Genomic DNA, 17,977 nt, shown 5'->3' with positions numbered 1-17,977 from the left:
TTTGCTTTTTCTATAGAAACATTTGATTCATCTTGAATTTCAGAATAACGTCACACAAAACACACCGGTCAGGAACAGCCAGCCAATGGCAGTTTGTGCCTTTACTAAGCAGACCTTTACTGTTAAATTCATCACTGCATTTGTAGTAGTTCCTATTTTAAGGATTAGGAATAGAGCAAACGCCACAGGTAGGGTGACCAGATGTCCTGATTTTATAGGGACAGAACTGATTTTGGGGTCTTTTTCTTATATAGGCTCCTCTTACCTTCCACCCCCTGTCCCGATTTTTCACATTTGCTGTCTGGTCACCCTAGCCACAGAGCAGTAAACATCCATTATTCTGAATAGGCTACAAGACTTCATGAAACCTTTACCACAGGTTCCCACCAAGTTCCCACCAAGAGGGCAGCCATCCCCAGATTTTCCACGGTCATCCCCAGTGTGGATGGTTCCTTATGCGCCCCAGCGAGAGACTGTGGCACGCTCCAGGCTCTGCATTTCAGCCACCTGACCCTAGAGGCTGGTGCACTTCTGCTACTCGTCCAGGCAGGTGACTGAGGGTTTCCCTTACCAGGCAGCTGCTGAGTGTACTGCAGCCTGGTGACGCACGATGCAGCCAGCCAATGTCGGGAAAGAAAGGACACAGAAACCTAAGCCAGTCCCCACCACCAGCCAGGAGGACTGGTGCTCATCTGGCCAAGGCACTAAGCAAAGCAGCACCCACCATCCACCTTTGGAGAGTCTGGAAACCGGGGAGGGCCTCACAGCGGCCTGGCTCGTCTGGAGAAGGTGGGATCGAGTGGATTTGAGAAGCTGGTGGGAGAGTTGAGCTTTAAGAGCAGCCTAAAAACTTTGTCAGCTGGAGTGTCGTCCAGAAGGGATGGATATAAAAATACTCAATCCTTCGCCAGACTCCCCACACCCTGGTTACTGCACTGACTGTGAAATGGCAGGTCGAGTGCATTCAGCTCATGGAGGACTTTGAAATGTGCAGGGGGAGTAGACACAGAGGTTCTGGACAGCACCTGGGCTCTGTTTGGGTGGGCAAAGCCATCTGGTTGACGGTGTGAACACAGCTGCTTTGCTGGAGTTCCGAAGGGGGTTACCCCAGCTGTGCGAGGTTTGCTCCTGTTTTAGGTGTTCAGTCATGAAAACAAGTGCACCTTGTCAATAAAATCAGACTAGGAGTCTATTGACCTAGGTGTTTGTACTGACCCATGACTACACTGGGAAAAGATCCCTTTACCAGCAGACGGGCGTTCTCTCCCACCAAGGAATTAACTCACCCATGTTCTTCCTGACTACTCCGAAACTGGGACAGAGGGCAGCAAGTGAGCAAAAATACGTGCAGAGGGGAGAGAAGGGGTGAAGGCAGTGCTGTAGTGGAGGAAGACACAGTGGTCTAGAGCCTCAGCTGGTGTAAATCAGCATAGCTCCATTGATGTCAACAGAGCTATGCTGATTGACACCAGTCGAGGATCTGATCCCATGTGAATACTGAGCTCTGCAAAATGAAATAAACCACAGCTGAGCTGGTCTTCGTTACACCCACCATGCACGTGCACGGTCCCTCTCAACCCTCAAAGGGAGTAGGAGTTCTGCCGGATGAGTTAGCACTTCAGCATTTGGCCTGCAAGCAGCATGAGCCTGGCAGTTCAGGAAGCCTACGTGGGAGCAGGCAGTTCTCCCTAGCACCACACCTGGACTTGAACCAGCGGCGGCGCTGTTTGTCCTTGTACCGCTCAGCACTTCCCAGGTGATAATTGGCCTGTGATGTGGTGTGATTCTTGCACGCTAACTCCTGGGCTGCAAGGAGCTCAGATCTGAAAGCCAGAGAGCAAAACTGAGCCAACGCCCATCACACCCAGCACGACAGCATTGCCTCCTCATCCCCAAATGCAGTGTACGTACAGGCAGTGTGCCAGGACCCCCCTGTGGCTGTGATCATTTCCGGGCGCACTGTGGGTACTAGGCCAGCGCCTTTGCTCCTGGTTTGCTGTCTTCTGAATTCTGGACGTCTCGCCGCATTTATATTAGCTGCATCCGGCAGGGGGATGGCGTGAGCTGTAATGGTTGAAGGTTGCTGTACACGAGGTTATTTCTCACAATAATGCGTCGTCGTGTATGTGCTGTTTGAGGTAAACACGCCAATGGCCACCCCGCGAGCTTTGGGGCTGAGGGTCAGGCTCATTGAGGGCAGTGCTCTGGCCACCGGCTCCTTGGCGCCGTGCACTCCTGTACCGATAATGGGCTGGATCCTTGGTGCTGTTTCAGGGGTGCAAAGCAGCCGTAAAGCTGGCGCAATTGGCAGGACGGGGAGTTCCCAGGCGGTGCAGAGCCAGCCCCTCTCACAGCCATTGGCAAAGGGAGCCGATCAGCGCTTTGGGGCAGGGACTGTCTGCGACTCTGTGCTCACACAGCATCTACCACAGGGGGGCCCCCTTCTTCGCTGGACAGAGGCACGGCTGTAGTTGCACATATTGAGTATGGCAGGGAGGCAGCATGGCTGGAGCGTGCTGCCCGCAGGGTCCCACAATGGCAGCTGCAGGAACTTGTGCTGGAGACCAAACTGGCCCCTGGTGTCGGGGGGGGCCCAGAGGTGATATAAACCCTCTTGGGCTCCCCCCACCCCAGGTCCATTTGTCCTCCCTCTCGCCCACTTTCCCCTTTCAATCTCCCTCCATGCTCGCTCTCTACACAACCGGCTGCTCCTGCGCTGGCCAGGAGGGATGGGGGGCAGCAAGCCCCACTCTGCCCCACATCGGAGGAGCTAGAAGAGAGCTGGAAGCATTTACTTGGCCTGTGCCAGCGCCTCCTAGTGCTGGTGCTGGCCTCCTCCCAAAGCCAGTTCCAGTGTCATTTCTCAGCCTGCTGCTTCTGCCGACACCCACGCTTTGCAGGGGTCCACGTGCAGCCTGGGTTGCTCCCCCATGGCTGAGTGCTGCTGTACCATGGAGAGCCATAGCCTTGTGCCCGTGCTGTGCTTCCTGCCCGTGAACAGGCCCAGTGAGATGAATGGCATTACTCTGGTGCACGTGCGATTGCAGGATTGGGGCCTATGGTCGGCCTCTTTTTCTATGTCTTCAGTCAGGATATTGCGGTGAGGGAAGAGAGTGGTTTTTCATGCTGGGTATCTGTTGTTTTGGAGTAAATCGCTATTTTATCATGTTTCAGAGTAACAGCTGTGTTAGTCTGTATTCGCAAAAAGAAAAGGAGTACTTGTGGCACCTTAGAGACTAACCAATTTATTTGAGCATGAGCTTTCGTGAGCTACAGCTCACTTCATCATGTAGACTGCAGGTGTACAATGGAAAACAGTTGCCCCTGCCCGGGAAAAGTGGCCTGTACTTGAAAGGCCTGCCTGAAGTTGTAAAATACGGGTACTGCTTTCCACTGGTGGTCACTTTTCCTTCCCCTTTGAGCAGAAAACGCAACTCATTCTCCTCTCCCATTAGTTTTACAGGGGTGTAATTCCATTGACAGCAACAATGTTACTCCTGCTTTACATCTGTGTGAGAGCAGCCTGGGGGGCCTGTATGGTTTATGGGAGGCTGTGTGGTCCAGTGGTCAGAGCATAGCACCCAGCGCCAGAGTTCAAATCCCAGCTGTGCCACTGACTCATGGGTTGGCCTTGTGCACTTACCCTCTCGAGCTTTGTCTGAACTGGGGAACAGCCTGTGGCTGACAAAGGATGTGGTTTAGCTGTAAGTGAAGCCAAGCAGGTACCATGTTCAGAACCATTTCAGAAACTGGCTGGAACCTATGGCCCAGATCCCACGGAGAACCCTGCATGGGGACTGTAGATCCAGGAAGATCAGGCTCACGGGGGTTAGGGATTCATCTGATACCCCCAAGACATGCAGGGAATCTAGCACAAAGTTCATGTACCGTAAGTTGTACTGCTTGGGGAGGGAAGCAGGGGGATTCAGCACCAGTGTGAAGGCACCCAACATCTGCAGACCCTGGCTTCTGGTGCAGTCCCTGGGATCTGTGGAGTCTGGGGACAGAACTGCTGGTTGTTCTGCAGATGGAAAACCCCCTCTGCAAGAAACCTCCATCTGGGAAAACCCACAGGATTTCTTCCTCCTCCCTGCCCCCCCCCCCCCCACCTTTAACGTTTCCATTGGAAGGCGTCACAAAATCTGGGCCATAATAGCCAGACTGGTGCTGGGTACTGTATATAACAAGGAGACACTTGCCCTACAAAAACTACTTCCTTTCCTTAGTCAGGAGGTTCCACTGCTCTGATCAAAATGTCATCTGGACGGATTTCAGAACCTTTTCTATTTTTCAGCTTTAAGGCAAAAATTGGGGATTGGTCCTGCTTTGAGCAGGGGGTTGGACTAGATGATCTTCTGAGGTCCCTTCGAACCCTGAAATTCTGTGAACAAGATTCTGTGTAGGCGTGTGCGTGAGATTATACAGTTCAACAGCAAAGGCCCATTACAGAAAGCAATAGTGCCATCTGGTGGCACTTTTGAGCTCTTTAAACTTTAATACCCATCCCTAATGGAGAACTCCAGAATGCCCTTAGTTGTCTCTGCATTTAGCACATTTCTGTTGCATACCTAAAGGTGTGCGATTTTGCAGGATCTGGGACAGCCAAAATGTCACGTGCTATATCCAGACTCCCCTGATACCCACGTTAATAAAGATTCATTTTAATCATGCCTGTGACAGTCAGGTTTAGCGACATCCAGTTGTGCAAATAACTGAACACAAAAATATGGGGTAGCATTTCATTGTGAATGTCTTCAGTATGTGATGTTGACCTCCGAGCTGGACTTTTTAAGGGCCTATACCTCACTCGTGAACCAGACCTCCCATAAACTGCTGTGGTCATGCTAAGAAGGGAAAAAATACAAGCTTGCTAAACTTATTAAGAAAGATCTAGTGATGTTTAACACAAGTGCCATGCTCTTTGGCTGAGCAAGTAATGTTTTAACCTCAAGCGGCAGGAATATATATAAATATAGTGCACCAACACAGAAACAATGAGTAAGGAGCAGGTGTTAATTACACAGGTAGGAAATTTATGACCTATGACAAAATCTGGAACAGCACCAAACTATGATATATTTTGGGGAGCAAGGAGGAACTCCTAGGAGCTGAAACTGTAACCTTCCCCTCATCCCCAAGAATCTTGGGGTATAAGTGTGACAGGCTGAAAACTAGCAAGCAGCCCAAAGCAGGCTGATATCGATTGCTTGCAAAGGGCTGTAGGAATTGGTTCTAATGGGTTGAATTTGCTAATGCTTATCTTTTCTGTTATGCACTAACAATCATTTAATCAACTCAGTCCTGCTTGGTTATCTGAGGCCTTTTTAATTATTGAACAAACTTGTGCCCATAAACCGATTATTGGTTAGTGAACATGGATTACAGTGCCATTCAAATAATGGGGGGGGGGACCTCAAATTATCATTTTAGTTCACATTTGACAGGCAATCTTAGCTCAGAAAACTGAACTCTTGATGAGCTTGGTGAATTCACTTTGCCATTTGTTTTTAAAAGGATGCGGAGCCATCCTCCCCAGTGCAGAATGTATGGTCAGCGTTCTGCAATACTTAGCCTTATAAAGGGGTCTAGATTTGTGTGCATGTTCCTGGCTCATGGGCCCCTGCTCCAGAAGGAAGGAGAGCTGGGGCGCAGGGTCGGGGGCCGCTCCACGCGGCTCCCGGAAGCTGCGGAATGGCCCCCTCTGGCTCCTACATGCTCCAACGGTCCCCTTGGCGCTCCAATGGGAGCTACAGGGGTGGTGCCTGTGGACGGGGCAGCGTGCAGAGCCACCTGGCTGCGCCTCCACGTAGGAGCCAGAGTAGGGACATGCTGCTGCTTCCGGGAGCCGCTTGAGGTAAGCACCATTCGGAGTCTGCATCCCTGAGCCTCTCTCCGTGCCCCAGCCCTGATCCCACTCCCGCCCTCCAAACACCTCGATCCCAGCCCAGATCCTGCACCCCAAGACCCTCATCCCCAGAGCCCACACCTCCAGCCAGAGCCCTCCCCCCCGCACAGACTCCACTCCCCTGCCCTAGCCCAGAGCTGCCTCCAGCACCCTGAACTCCTCATTTCTGGCCCCACCCCAGAGCCTGCACCCCTAGCCAGGGCCTTCACCCCTTCCCGCACTCCAACCCCAATTTTGTGAGCATTCATGGCCCCCCATACCATTTTTATTTCCAGATGTGGCCCTTGGGCCAAAAAGTTCACCCACCCCTGCCATAAACCAATACAAGGCATGTGATTTCCAAGGCCAATAGGCATTTGCTCCCTAACTGGTTAAAAATGCCATCCTAGTGATTCAGCAAACAATGAACTATTGACCACCTTGGCTACGAAGTCTCAGCACTGAAACATACTGCCACAGCTGGAGCCCAGGAAGCCCTGTGAACAGGGTCGACCCATCTTTAATTTGGTGTGTGTCTCACTGCATTTCAGGACGCCAAAATGATTGTGCAGAGATCGCTTGCTGTGTAGTCAAGCCAGATTGTAACATCTGTTCAAAATAATTTTGTTTTTAAATGAAGGGTTGTATAATGGGTCATTCCAGTCAAAGAGAAGGGCTAGATTACAGCTTGAAACATTTTCTGGAAATGATCCACACCGAGATGCTTAATTCAAAACTTGACACAACTTTGGGGCTAATATATTATCAAATGTTCTGTAAAATGCACCAGATTAAACACAGCAGCTATGGGCATAGTTCAGCGAGGAAAAGAAATGCCTTGGTACATTAGATTTCACAGTAGAAATAAGTGACCTTTTTATTCAGAATGTTTTTCCTAACACTGAGACTAGGTCAGTGTGTGTGCCTGGGTTGGATAATCAAATTAAATTTATTCTGTTGTGAGGGAATTGCCGGTTCAGTGATTCAAAATAAATTTGTCTCACTGCTTTGTCCATGTATATGACTCAGAGGTTCTTAGTCTATAGGAATCATTTGGTTTTGTTCTTCATGAAGCTGTAGCATGACCTTCTACACAGATCCCTTCAGCTACCCTTATATGGGGAAATACAAATACCTCGAGAGAGAACAAATCAAAGTTCACTTCGATTTGAACAATATCCAAGTAAGTGTCTACCATGCAGCTACCTTCTACTCTGGGATTGGGAAAGGATGAATGAGACTGTGCGCATCAGCAAGGTGCCAAGGGATAAATCCTAAATGGCTTTGCTCCAATGAGGAAAATACATCGTTTTTGTGTGTGTGTAATATTATATAGGATGAGCATTACATCTAAATTATAAATAGGCTCATCTAGTGCAAGTGGTTGTGCTTACAGATAAATAATTGATTGCCTAGCACAGACAGGGGGTTTATGGCGATGCTTAGAATTATAAATACTTTAAAGAGGCCGTCATGATTACTAATTTATAAGAAGGGCTAGGTTTACAAATCATTTATGTATAGGGTAGAATTGAAAATGTACATAAAGATCATGGATGGGAATTTATTCATTAAATTAGGGATTCCACTGTTTGGAAAACATTGTTCCACACATGCAAAGCTGAGTTCAGTGGTCTTCTATAATGGCCTACTTTTGCTGAAGCTGCAAGATTTGGTTGCCACCAAAAGAATAAGTACAGAACAAATTGGAACCACCTATAAGCTTATAATCTTAGGCTGCAAGGGACCTCAAGAGGTCGTCCAGTCCAGTCCCCTGCACCGAGGCAGGACCAAGTTAACTGAGATCATCCTTGACAGCTGACTGTCTAACCTGTTCGTAAAAACTTCCAATGATGGGGATTCCACAACCTCCCTTGAAAACCTATTTCAGTGCTTAACTACTATTATTGTTAGAAAGTTTTTCCTAATATCTAACCTAAATCTCCCTTGCTGCACATTAAGACCATCACTTCTTATCCTACTGTTAATAGACATAAGGAATAATCAATCACCGTTCCCTTTATAACAGCTTTTAACATATTTGAAGACAGTTATCAGGTCCCCACTCCGCCTTCTTTTCTCAAGACTAAACATGCCCAGTTTGGCCATGTTTTCTAAACCTTTTATCATTTTTGTTGCTCGTCTCTGAACTTTCTCCAATTTGTCCACATCTTTCCTGAAATGTGCTGCCCAGAACTGGACACAATACTCCAGCTGAGGCCTCATCAGCACAGAGTAGAGTAGAAGAATTACTTCTTTTGTCTTGCTTACAACACTCCCACTAAGATCCCAGAATGAGGTTTGCTTTTTTTTACAACAGTGTTAATTGTGGACTCGTATTTAGCTTGTGATCCACTATAACCCTCAGATCCCTTTCCATAGTATTCCTTCCTAGGCAGTCATTTCCCATTTTGTATGTGTGCAGTTTTTCTTCCTAAGTGGAGTACTTTGCATTTGTCCTTGTTGAATTTAATCCTATTTACTTCAGACCATTTCTCCAGTTTGTCCAGATCATTTTGAATTTTAATCCTATTCTCCAAAGCTCTTGCAACCCCTTTCAGCTTAGTAGGTCCGCAAACTTTATAATTTTTCTATGCCATTATCTGAATCATTTATTGAACAGAATCAGACCAAGGACCAATCCCTGTGGGACCCCACTTGAGAGCCCTTCCAACTTCACTGTGAACCACTGAAAACTACTACTCTCCGGGAATGGTTTTCCAGCCAGTTTTGCACCCACTTGATAGTAGCTCCATCTAGACTGCATTTTTCTAGTTTGTTTATGAATAAAGCTTTCAGGATTAGTATATCTGGGTAAAATTTTCAAAATCTGGCACTAATTGATTTGGGATCTTAAGGGCCTGATGACAATACAGGTTAGGCAGAGTTTGCATAATTGGAGTCTATGTGCTCAAATAACATGTACTGCTTAAGTGGTGCTTAGCAAAAAAGAAAATTGCCTAAATTCTGCAATGATTATTGCTATATAAATATCCTATCTAGGAATTAAAACAGTCTCCATCCTTAATGCTCTTTGTGATGCCAAGGCTCCTTAAACACTGTCTGAAATTGCATATATGTGTTGGAACAGCTAACCAATATGTGAAGGTGAATTAAATATACTGTTCCGCATTTGCCTTGTTTAATGTCCTTGCTTTTCAGGGGTTTAAATTCAGATGGTCCAAGTTACTTGAATATAGGAAAGTTGTGAGTTTTTTGCAGATTTATTTTAAATTAATACATCATGGACCGTAATCCCCACAAGATGTGTACTCTGCTGAGCAACAGAATGTTAAAAATAAAGGAGCAGCTTAGAATGCTTAACGGTCTTCATCCAAAGCTCACTGAAGTCAGCGGAGTGAGCGCCATTAAATTCAGTGAGCTTTGGATCGGGCTGTATAGCATAGGGCATTTCTGACTTAGCATGGTCATGTACAGCGTGAGGATCCCATGAGACAGCCTGTCCTGGAGAAAGAGGTATTGCAGGCTTCTAGGCACAAACTTGTATGGGGTAGAACAGGAAATTCAGACAAGGACGTGAGCCTTGCGGTATGAGAAACAAGGGGCACACGTGGGAAGGATTTTCCTGCAGAAACAGGTTTCAGAGTAACAGCCGTGTTAGTCTGTATTCGTAAAAAGAAAAGGAGTACTTGTGGCACCTTAGAGACTAACCAGTTTATTTGAGCATGAGCCTGTGCGGCTGCTACACTTGAGAAGACTCCTTAGTGCTGGATGAAGTGTGACAGTATATGAGGAAGGTACCTGTTGGAAATGGAATCTTACATCTTGTGATCCTTGCTAGTGACGCAAGGTCCCATCTCTGGTCAGGTATCATGTGGGCTGAGGGATTCGTCCATCAGAACAAGCACGGGTTGCTTAAATGACAGAACAATTTGAACTCCATCTCTCTGCTTAGGCTTTGCTGCAGTGTCTATTGAACATACCTTATCATTTAGTTTTACTTTGAAAACAAGAGTTTTAAAAATGTGCACATCCTGTGGCTTGTACCTGAACTGCCAAGCTCTAGTGTTGTTGCCGGGACTGGAGGGTGAAGATGTTTGCTTAAAAAGGCTGGATTTCTAGCAGATATTCATGCAGTTCCACTTCAGAAGAGAGCAAGTGAAGAGACTCCTTCCCAGAGACTCCTGAAAAAACTGGTGTTTCATACAAAGGGCCTAATTTGCAAGGGGCCCTCAACCATGCGTCCATTTGCGCACATGCAACTTTGCACATACGAATCACTTGCATGTTTCAATTGGTATGCACTAACACTCGCTTGTAAACATTATACTCTGTACTGCATTTGCTCTTGTTCCGTGCATGCAAGCACAGCTGAAGATGTAAAGAATGGCAGGTGGTCTTGTGGGTCAGATGGAGGACTGGGATTCAGGCGATCTGAGTTCAATTTCTAGCTCTGCCTATGACTTTGGGCAAGTCACTTCATTTCTCTGTGTCTCACTTTCCCAGCTCTAAAATAGAACTAATAGCCTACCTCACAGGGGTGCTATCCCATTATGTTTAGGCAGGGCTCAGATACTAGTGTAATAAGAGTAAGCATTGAAGAGTACTACCTAGAGAAATGTTCTTTCATTGTGTGCACAAGACATAGTACACAAAAACTGTGCGAGCAGTTGCACACCAACTGATGCAACATTTGGTCCTAAGATAGCACATAAAATGGTTATTGTGCCTGCCACACTGTTGGTTTAAAAATTGCCAGCCAGCTTCGCACTACAAAGTACATTTAGCCAGTGCATCAAATTTACAGCTCTGTGTAAATAGTGGTTAAACCTCACAATGGTTTGGTTTATTTTTCTTAGATATGTTTCTACTGCACTATTTAAATCCATTCCATCATCCCACTGAGGTTTTTGTTTGTTCTTCGATTTTTGTTAGCTATATAATAACAACAACAAACCAACAAGAATAATAATAATAATAAATTAAGACATATTGGCAGACAGATTATAACCCAAAGAGAAAAATGATCAATTCCTTGGTTTGTCTGTTTAGACCAAGTTAATTCCATTTGGCAGAGCTATGTATCAATAGTACACCTATCAGAGACCAGCGCCAGGACATCTCCATGTTTCCTCAGAAGGTAACCACAGAGAGGATCTGAACAGATGGCAGAAACAATCCCGCTCAAGGGAAAATTGGGATAATAATAATAGTTATGCATACATTAAAAAATGTTTGAATTGATACATCTGTGCTGTGGTGAATTCTACCCTCTTCTTTCCAGAATTTGTACGCGCTAATATACTTTTTGGGGGGTCTTTTAGCTGCATATTAAGATCAAACATGGCAAAATTAATTCACAAATTTGATGTGGTGATGAAGTGTTATGAAGACTATTAGCCTATCTATGTGGAATCAATTAAACAATCAAGAAGCAATTTATAGACACAGCTTAAATGTATAGATATTTAGTAATTTAATTAAGAGGAACTATCTTGGCCATGCTTATTTAACTTTACTACCCTCTAGCTCCCACCTGAAGCTTTTTTATACAGTCTTTCATCGTGTTTTACAAACTTTAATGGCCTGATTCTATAATCCTTAGTCACACAGGTGCTCCCCATTGATGTGAAACTATTTGTGTGTGAAAGGGTTACAGGACTGGGACCTTAAACAGATAGGAAAAGAACACTGAGATCAAAACATCTACGTCTGAAATGGTTTAACAGCACTCAGCAACAAGATTTCAGATAGGAAGGTAAAGAATATTCTATTCAGTTGAAAGTTCAGGGGATGTTTTAGGAATGTGGAAGGTAATTTTTTGAGCTGGAATTTGATCAGGTTACTTGAGTTAATACCCCTACTCTGGCACAAACTTGCTAAGGGATGTTCAATGTCTCAAGAGTAGATGCAACTTAAGCCAGTACTGAACCAGCTCTCGAGCACAATGCTGGAGATGCTGTCTGTTGAGGGACACACAAACCACACCTGCTTGCATGTTTGCAATTATAATAAATTAAATGATGGTGAAAAACTGATAAATAGCATTCTGAAATCACGTATCTTACACATTCCTATTATCTCTGTAGTTTTATAGCATGTAGGTACTTTTATAATAAAGTAATGTAGCTAGAGCATATGGATAGGTGCCTGTTTAGAGTGTATAAATCCAAATAAATAAAATTATATAAACCAATACAAAAGTATACAGAGTAAAATAAATAATGAAATCTTAGCAAAGACTTTAAAAAAAAAAAAAAGACATGTAACGCCCAATTAATTCTGTAGCAATCTAAGGCTGGGCAGGCCAGAGAAGCAAAACTACAAGCAATAAAAAACTTTTCTATCCCTAAGCTGTTTGTTTACTGGCCTTTGTGAAATGCAGTGGTAGTCTCATTCCAGTCCCTAGGGGACGGGCCCTTTATATCACAAACACTATATGTAGTATTGGTTGCAGGTTCAAACCATGTATGTGCAAATGTTAGTATTGAGACTGTCTTTAAGGGTCAAATCTTTCTCACACTGATTTAAGAAGGGGCATGATGGAGCCCTAACTAGAAAAGTATAGTAATTATGAAAGCATGACAAATTATCAAGATTTTAAAATTTTTATCTACCATTAAATTTCTCCCCATTGTTATCGTGGCAATTTTGCCACCCCTTTGTCCTTTCATATTTAGCTTTTGGATGATAAAAAGCAGAAACATTTTAATCTCTTGCATAAAAGACAATTTATTTCTTGTCTCATTTACAAAAGAATGATATATACCCACTGGAGTCACAAACAGTTGAAAAATCCGATAAAACATTATAATTTAAATACTGTACAAGAAAAAATACTATTTCTTCACATTTAAATTTAGTGAAGGTAACAGAACAGCTGAATCTCATTTCCAATTAAAAGTATTAATTTAAGGCTTGAGATCCTGAACCTCTGAGGAAAAATAAATTCATAAATCCCAAGTTGAGGATTGGCTGTGCAGCAGCATTTCATGTGAGTTGGTTTCAACATATTGATTTGTGCTCTTTTTGTTTTTATATGATATCAGTACTGGCAATCAAAGCTGTTTTCCAAATATCGTTAAATTCTAATAGGTCAACTGAGTAATGCAGTGAGCAGGTAATGTGCACCCCGAAACACAAACTAGACTCATCACATTGCTTTTTCTCTCCTTCAACAGAATACCTACCTCTCCCTAGGGGCTCATATAAATCTATTCAAAGGATGTTAAATGAAATTAGACAGTTTTGTCCATCTCCAAGAGGAAATTCAAAAGTCTACAAACTGAATGATGCCGCATCTATTCCAAACCCATATTTTATCTTTTCTTCAATTTTGTCTGGATCAGAATACAGTACTGATCTCCCATTTCTGGGAATTTTCCCCATTTGAAATACTTCTCACACTGAATGTATATACTGAAATATCACAGATTTCATGGGGCTTCAAGTTTCATTCTTCTCCCCGCTAACCTTGCATGTTTTCTTTAAATCTGGAGAGCTCTGAATGGGATTTTTCTTATGTTTGGGATTTAAAAATGAACCTCAAGGTTTTCAGTCTGTCCTAGTCTGAGACTTGGTGTATTTCCACATGTAATGTGTTAAAGCAATTGTCTCCTGCAAAGCTGTGGTTTTCACAGTGTGATACGTTTTGTGTGTCTTTGAGCTGGCAATACTCAGCTTTCAGACACTTTTTTTTGGCACTTAATAGTTCCCAAGGGTCAGGGGGCTCGTGTTGTTCTTAACTTCCTGTGGGCACTTTTTAGCTAAAGGGAGATGAGCTCATAGGTGAAGTGAGCTGTAGCTCACGAAAGCTTATGCTCAAATAAATTGGTTGGTCTCTAAGGTGCCACAAGTCCTCCTTTTCTTTTAGTCACGGGGTGATTACTGCCACCCTCCCTCTCTTCAGCTGTGTCCTGGGCTCATTTCAGCAGCTCTCCCGGGCATCTCTGATCCCCTGCTGAAATGGGGAGAGCCAGCGCACCTGCCCCGGGGTACGTCCTCTGTCTCCCACGCTGGCATTAAGAACTGGAGCAGACCCATTAGCTCATCCAGGGCAGCCCCCTGCACGTTGCTCCCCAGTACCCAGCGCTTTGCGCAGCCGAGTTTCCAACGGCCCAAGCCGCAGGTCTCCCAGGCCATCCCGTGGGCACCCGTGCCACCGCCCGAGCCAGCTCGCGGCCAGGCAGCTTTCCCCAGCGGGCCCCGTCAGAGGCTGGTGTCGGCCGTGTCGGATTTGGGCGGCTGGGCGGCCGCGCCGGGCTGCGCGTCGCGGCAGAAGAGCACGGCCGGGTTCTTGCAGGCCCACATGGCCACCTCGCCGCCGCTGGCCGGGCTGGAGGAGGAGAGGGTGCTGGCGGCGTGGCCGCCGGGCCGCTGCTGGGCACCGCGCTCCCAGCCTGGCTCGGCCCGGCCGCGGGCCTCCAGGCGCGGGCCCCGGGCGGCCAGGGAAGCGGCCACGTTGTTCCTAGTCCGGTAGCCGCCCTCGCGGCTGCGGCCCAGCAGCATGGCGATGTTGGGGTTGCGGGCGGCGTAGACGAGCGGGTTGATGGCGCCGTTGGCCCAGGCCATCCAGCTGGCCACGGCGTCCACGGTGGGCGAGAAGGGCAGGTGGCCGGCGGCGGCCGCCAGCCCCAGGACGCAGTAGGGCCCCCAGCAGCAGATGATGGAGACGATCATGATGAGCACGGTGGTGGCGGTGCGCATCTCCCCGTAGCAGCGCAGCAGGTGGCCGTAGGTGGTGAGCGGCCGCACCCGGCTCTCGGAGAGGCGCACGGCCCGGCAGATGTTGTAGTGGCAGAAGCACATGAGGGCGAAGGGCAGCAGGTAGCAGAGCACGATCAGCGCCGCGCTGTAGGGCGGGCCCAGCCGCGACGAGCCCCAGGGCAGCAGCACGTAGGTGCAGCGGCCCGCGCCGGCCCCGTGGCCCGCGCCCGCCGCCTGGGCCAGCAGGTACCAGGGCGCGGCGAAGCCGAGCGCCGCCAGCCAGGCGGCGGCCAGCAGCTGGGCGGCGCGGCGGCGGCCCATCTTGCGGCGCGGCTGGCGCACGATGGCGCAGTAGCGGTCGAAGGAAAGCAGCGCCATGGTGAGGGTGGCGGCGATGCCCAGGCCGGCGTGCAGGGCGGCGCTGGCCAGGCACAGGCGCTGGCCGGAGAGCCAGGCGCCGCGCGGGCGGCTGAGCAGGCGCAGGAAGGCGAGGGGCAGGCAGAGCAGCGCGCCCAGCAGCTCGGAGAGCGACAGCGACAGCACGAAGGCGTTGGTGACGGTGCGCAGCTGCCGGTGCCGGGCGATCACCAGCACCACGGCCCCGTTGCCCAGCGCCGAGAGGGCGAAGATCAGCGCCAGCAGCAGCGCCTGCGAGGCCAGCGCCGCGCCCGACCAGCCCGCCTCCTCCGCCGCCCCGCCGCTCTCATTGCCCCCCGCCCGGGACAGGGCGCTCAGCAGCCCCGGGCTCGCCGACGGCGGCTCCATGAGCAGCGAGCATCCCCGTCCCCGCCGCCCCGGGGAGAGCGGCAGGCGTGGGGCGCAGGCTCGGCCCGAGGCCGGCCAAGGGGTTGGGGTCCCGGCTGCTGCGGGGACGCGGAGCCGCCCACCGCCCGTGTCGGGGGAGCCGCGTCTGGAGCTGCTGCTCCCTGCCCGGCCTGGCGGGCTCTGAGCCCTGCCTGCCGCGCGCCCGCGTCCCCTGCCGCGTGCGGGCTCGGGGGGCTCCGGGAGCCGCTGACGTCTCCAGCCCGTTGCCCAGGGAACCGACTCCGGCCTGCCAGACTGCGCACACGGCGCCCGGCGAGACTCAGCGGCGACCCCCGCGCTGCCGAGACCCCTGGTCACCCGCAGGGCTGGGACCATGCGCGCCCCCGACGCACACGGACACCCTCCGACAGACAGCCCCAACAGACTGACAGACAGCCCCGACAGACTGACACACATCCCCGACAAAGAGCCCCTGACACAGACATCCCTTGAGAGACACCCCCTGACACAGACATCCCCAACAGACTGACACACATCTCCAACAGATAGCCCCTAGCACAGACACCCCCAACAGACTGACACACATCCCCGACAGACACCCCCTGACACGGACACCCCCAACAGACACCCCCTGAAAGAGACATCCCCAGCAGACTGACACACATCCCCGACAGACACCCCCTGGCACAGACACCCCCAACAGACTGACACATATCCCCAACAGACAGGCCCTGACACAGACATCCCCAGCAGACTGACACACATCTCCAAAAGACACCCCCTGACACACACACCCCCAACAGACACCCCCTCACACAGACACCCCCAACAGACTGACACACATCCCCGACAGACACTCCCTGACACAGAAACCCCCAACAGACAGCCCCTGACACAGACATCCCCAGCAGACTGACACACATCTCCGACAGACAGCCCCTGACACAGACGTACACAACAGACTGACACACATCCCAGACAGACACCCCCTGACACAGAAACCCCTGACAGACTGACACACATCCCAGACAGACACCCCCTGACACAGAAACCCCTGACAGACTGACACACATCTCTGACAGACAGCCCCTGGCACAGACATCCCCGACAGACTGACACACATCCCCGACAGACAGCCCCTGACACAGACGTCCCCCGACAGACTGACACACATCCCCAACAGACACTCCCTGACACAGACATCCCCGACAGACTGACACACATCCCCCACAGACAGCCCCTGACACAGACACCCCCAACAGACAGCCCCTGACACAGACATCCCCAGCAGACTGACACACATCTCTGACAGACAGCCCCTGACACAGACATCCCCAGCAGACTGACACACATCTCTGACAGACAGCCCCTGGCACAGACATCCCCGACAGACTGACACACATCCCCGACAGACAGCCCCTGACACAGACGTCCCCCGACAGACTGACACACATCCCCAACAGACACTCCCTGACACAGACATCCCCGACAGACTGACACACATCCCCCACAGACAGCCCCTGACACAGACACCCCCAACAGACAGCCCCTGACACAGACATCCCCAGCAGACTGACACACATCTCTGACAGACAGCCCCTGACACAGACATCCCCAGCAGACTGACACACATCTCTGACAGACAGCCCCTGACACAGACATCCACAACAGACTGACACACATATGCAACAGACACCCCCTGACAGACACCCTCCCCCCATTAAGACACCCCTCAACAGACTGACACATATATATATACCCAACATCAGGGGCATGTGCAGAAATTTAAATTTGACCCTTTGGGGTCAAAATGTGCCCCCCTGCGCTCCAGCAGGAGCTCGCTCTCCTCCTCACAGCCTTGTGGCCAGGAGGCGCTCCCTCTCTCTGCCACCACGGTCCCAGGGCTGGAGGAGTTCTGTGCCCCCAACGATTATGGGGGGTGTCCTTGCTTGCCCCCTTGTGCATGCCCCTCCCCAACAGACACTCCCTGCCAGACACCCCCAAACATAGACACCCCCAACAGACTGATATACATACCCAATGTGGCCACCTCGAACACACACACAGCCACCACCTGACACCCCCCGCAAAACACCCCCCGACCCTCAGCACAAACACACCCCAGCACACAGACCCCCCAACACAAAGACATACCCCCCAATACACAGAGACACACAGGACACCCCCAACAGCAGACCCCACAACAAATTAAGAGACAGACATACCCCCAACATACAGCCGCAGCACACACACAGGCATATCCCTGACAGACCACCCCCCACAGATAAACACATCCCAACACAGACATACTCCACACAGACACCGCAACACAGAAACACACCCAACACATACCAAGACACCCTCCAACACACACACAGACGCCCCAACACAGTCCCCAATACAGAGTCCCTGCCGTCAGAGACCCCCAACACAGCCAGACATAACCCAGACAGCCACACACCCCAGCGCACACACCTCCAGCAGACAGACATACCCAACAGATGCCTTCCAGCACACCCAGACATACATATCTCCAACACACCCACCCACCCCGCAGACACACTCAGCACACAGACCCCCACTCAGCAAATAACCCCCAATACACACACAGACATACCCCAAAGGCAGACACACAGAGACACCCACCCACCCCAAAACAGA

General features: G+C 49.4%; 1 protein-coding gene across 1 annotated transcript; it reads right to left on the bottom strand.

Moving 5' to 3' along the window:
* Positions 1 to 11,029: 11,029 nt before the first annotated feature.
* GPR135 (G protein-coupled receptor 135) lies at positions 11,030 to 15,459 on the bottom strand. The gene has a single exon (XM_037901453.2). It carries the CDS (start codon positions 15,314 to 15,316, stop codon positions 14,054 to 14,056), a length of 1,263 nt encoding a protein of 420 aa, XP_037757381.1. The 5' UTR covers positions 15,317 to 15,459; the 3' UTR covers positions 11,030 to 14,053.
* Between the last annotated feature and the right edge of the window lie 2,518 nt (positions 15,460 to 17,977).

Source organism: Chelonia mydas, chromosome 6 (genome assembly GCF_015237465.2).
Source record: "Chelonia mydas isolate rCheMyd1 chromosome 6, rCheMyd1.pri.v2, whole genome shotgun sequence".
In the NCBI taxonomy this organism is placed as follows: Eukaryota; Metazoa; Chordata; order Testudines; family Cheloniidae; genus Chelonia; species Chelonia mydas.
This window is presented reverse-complemented; position numbering and strand designations above follow the sequence as displayed.

Bases quoted from the DNA above. Each gene is read 5' to 3' on its own strand.
- GPR135 (XM_037901453.2), bottom strand. From the start codon at position 15,316: ATGGAGCCGCCGTCGGCGAGCCCGGGGCTGCTGAGCGCCCTGTCCCGG.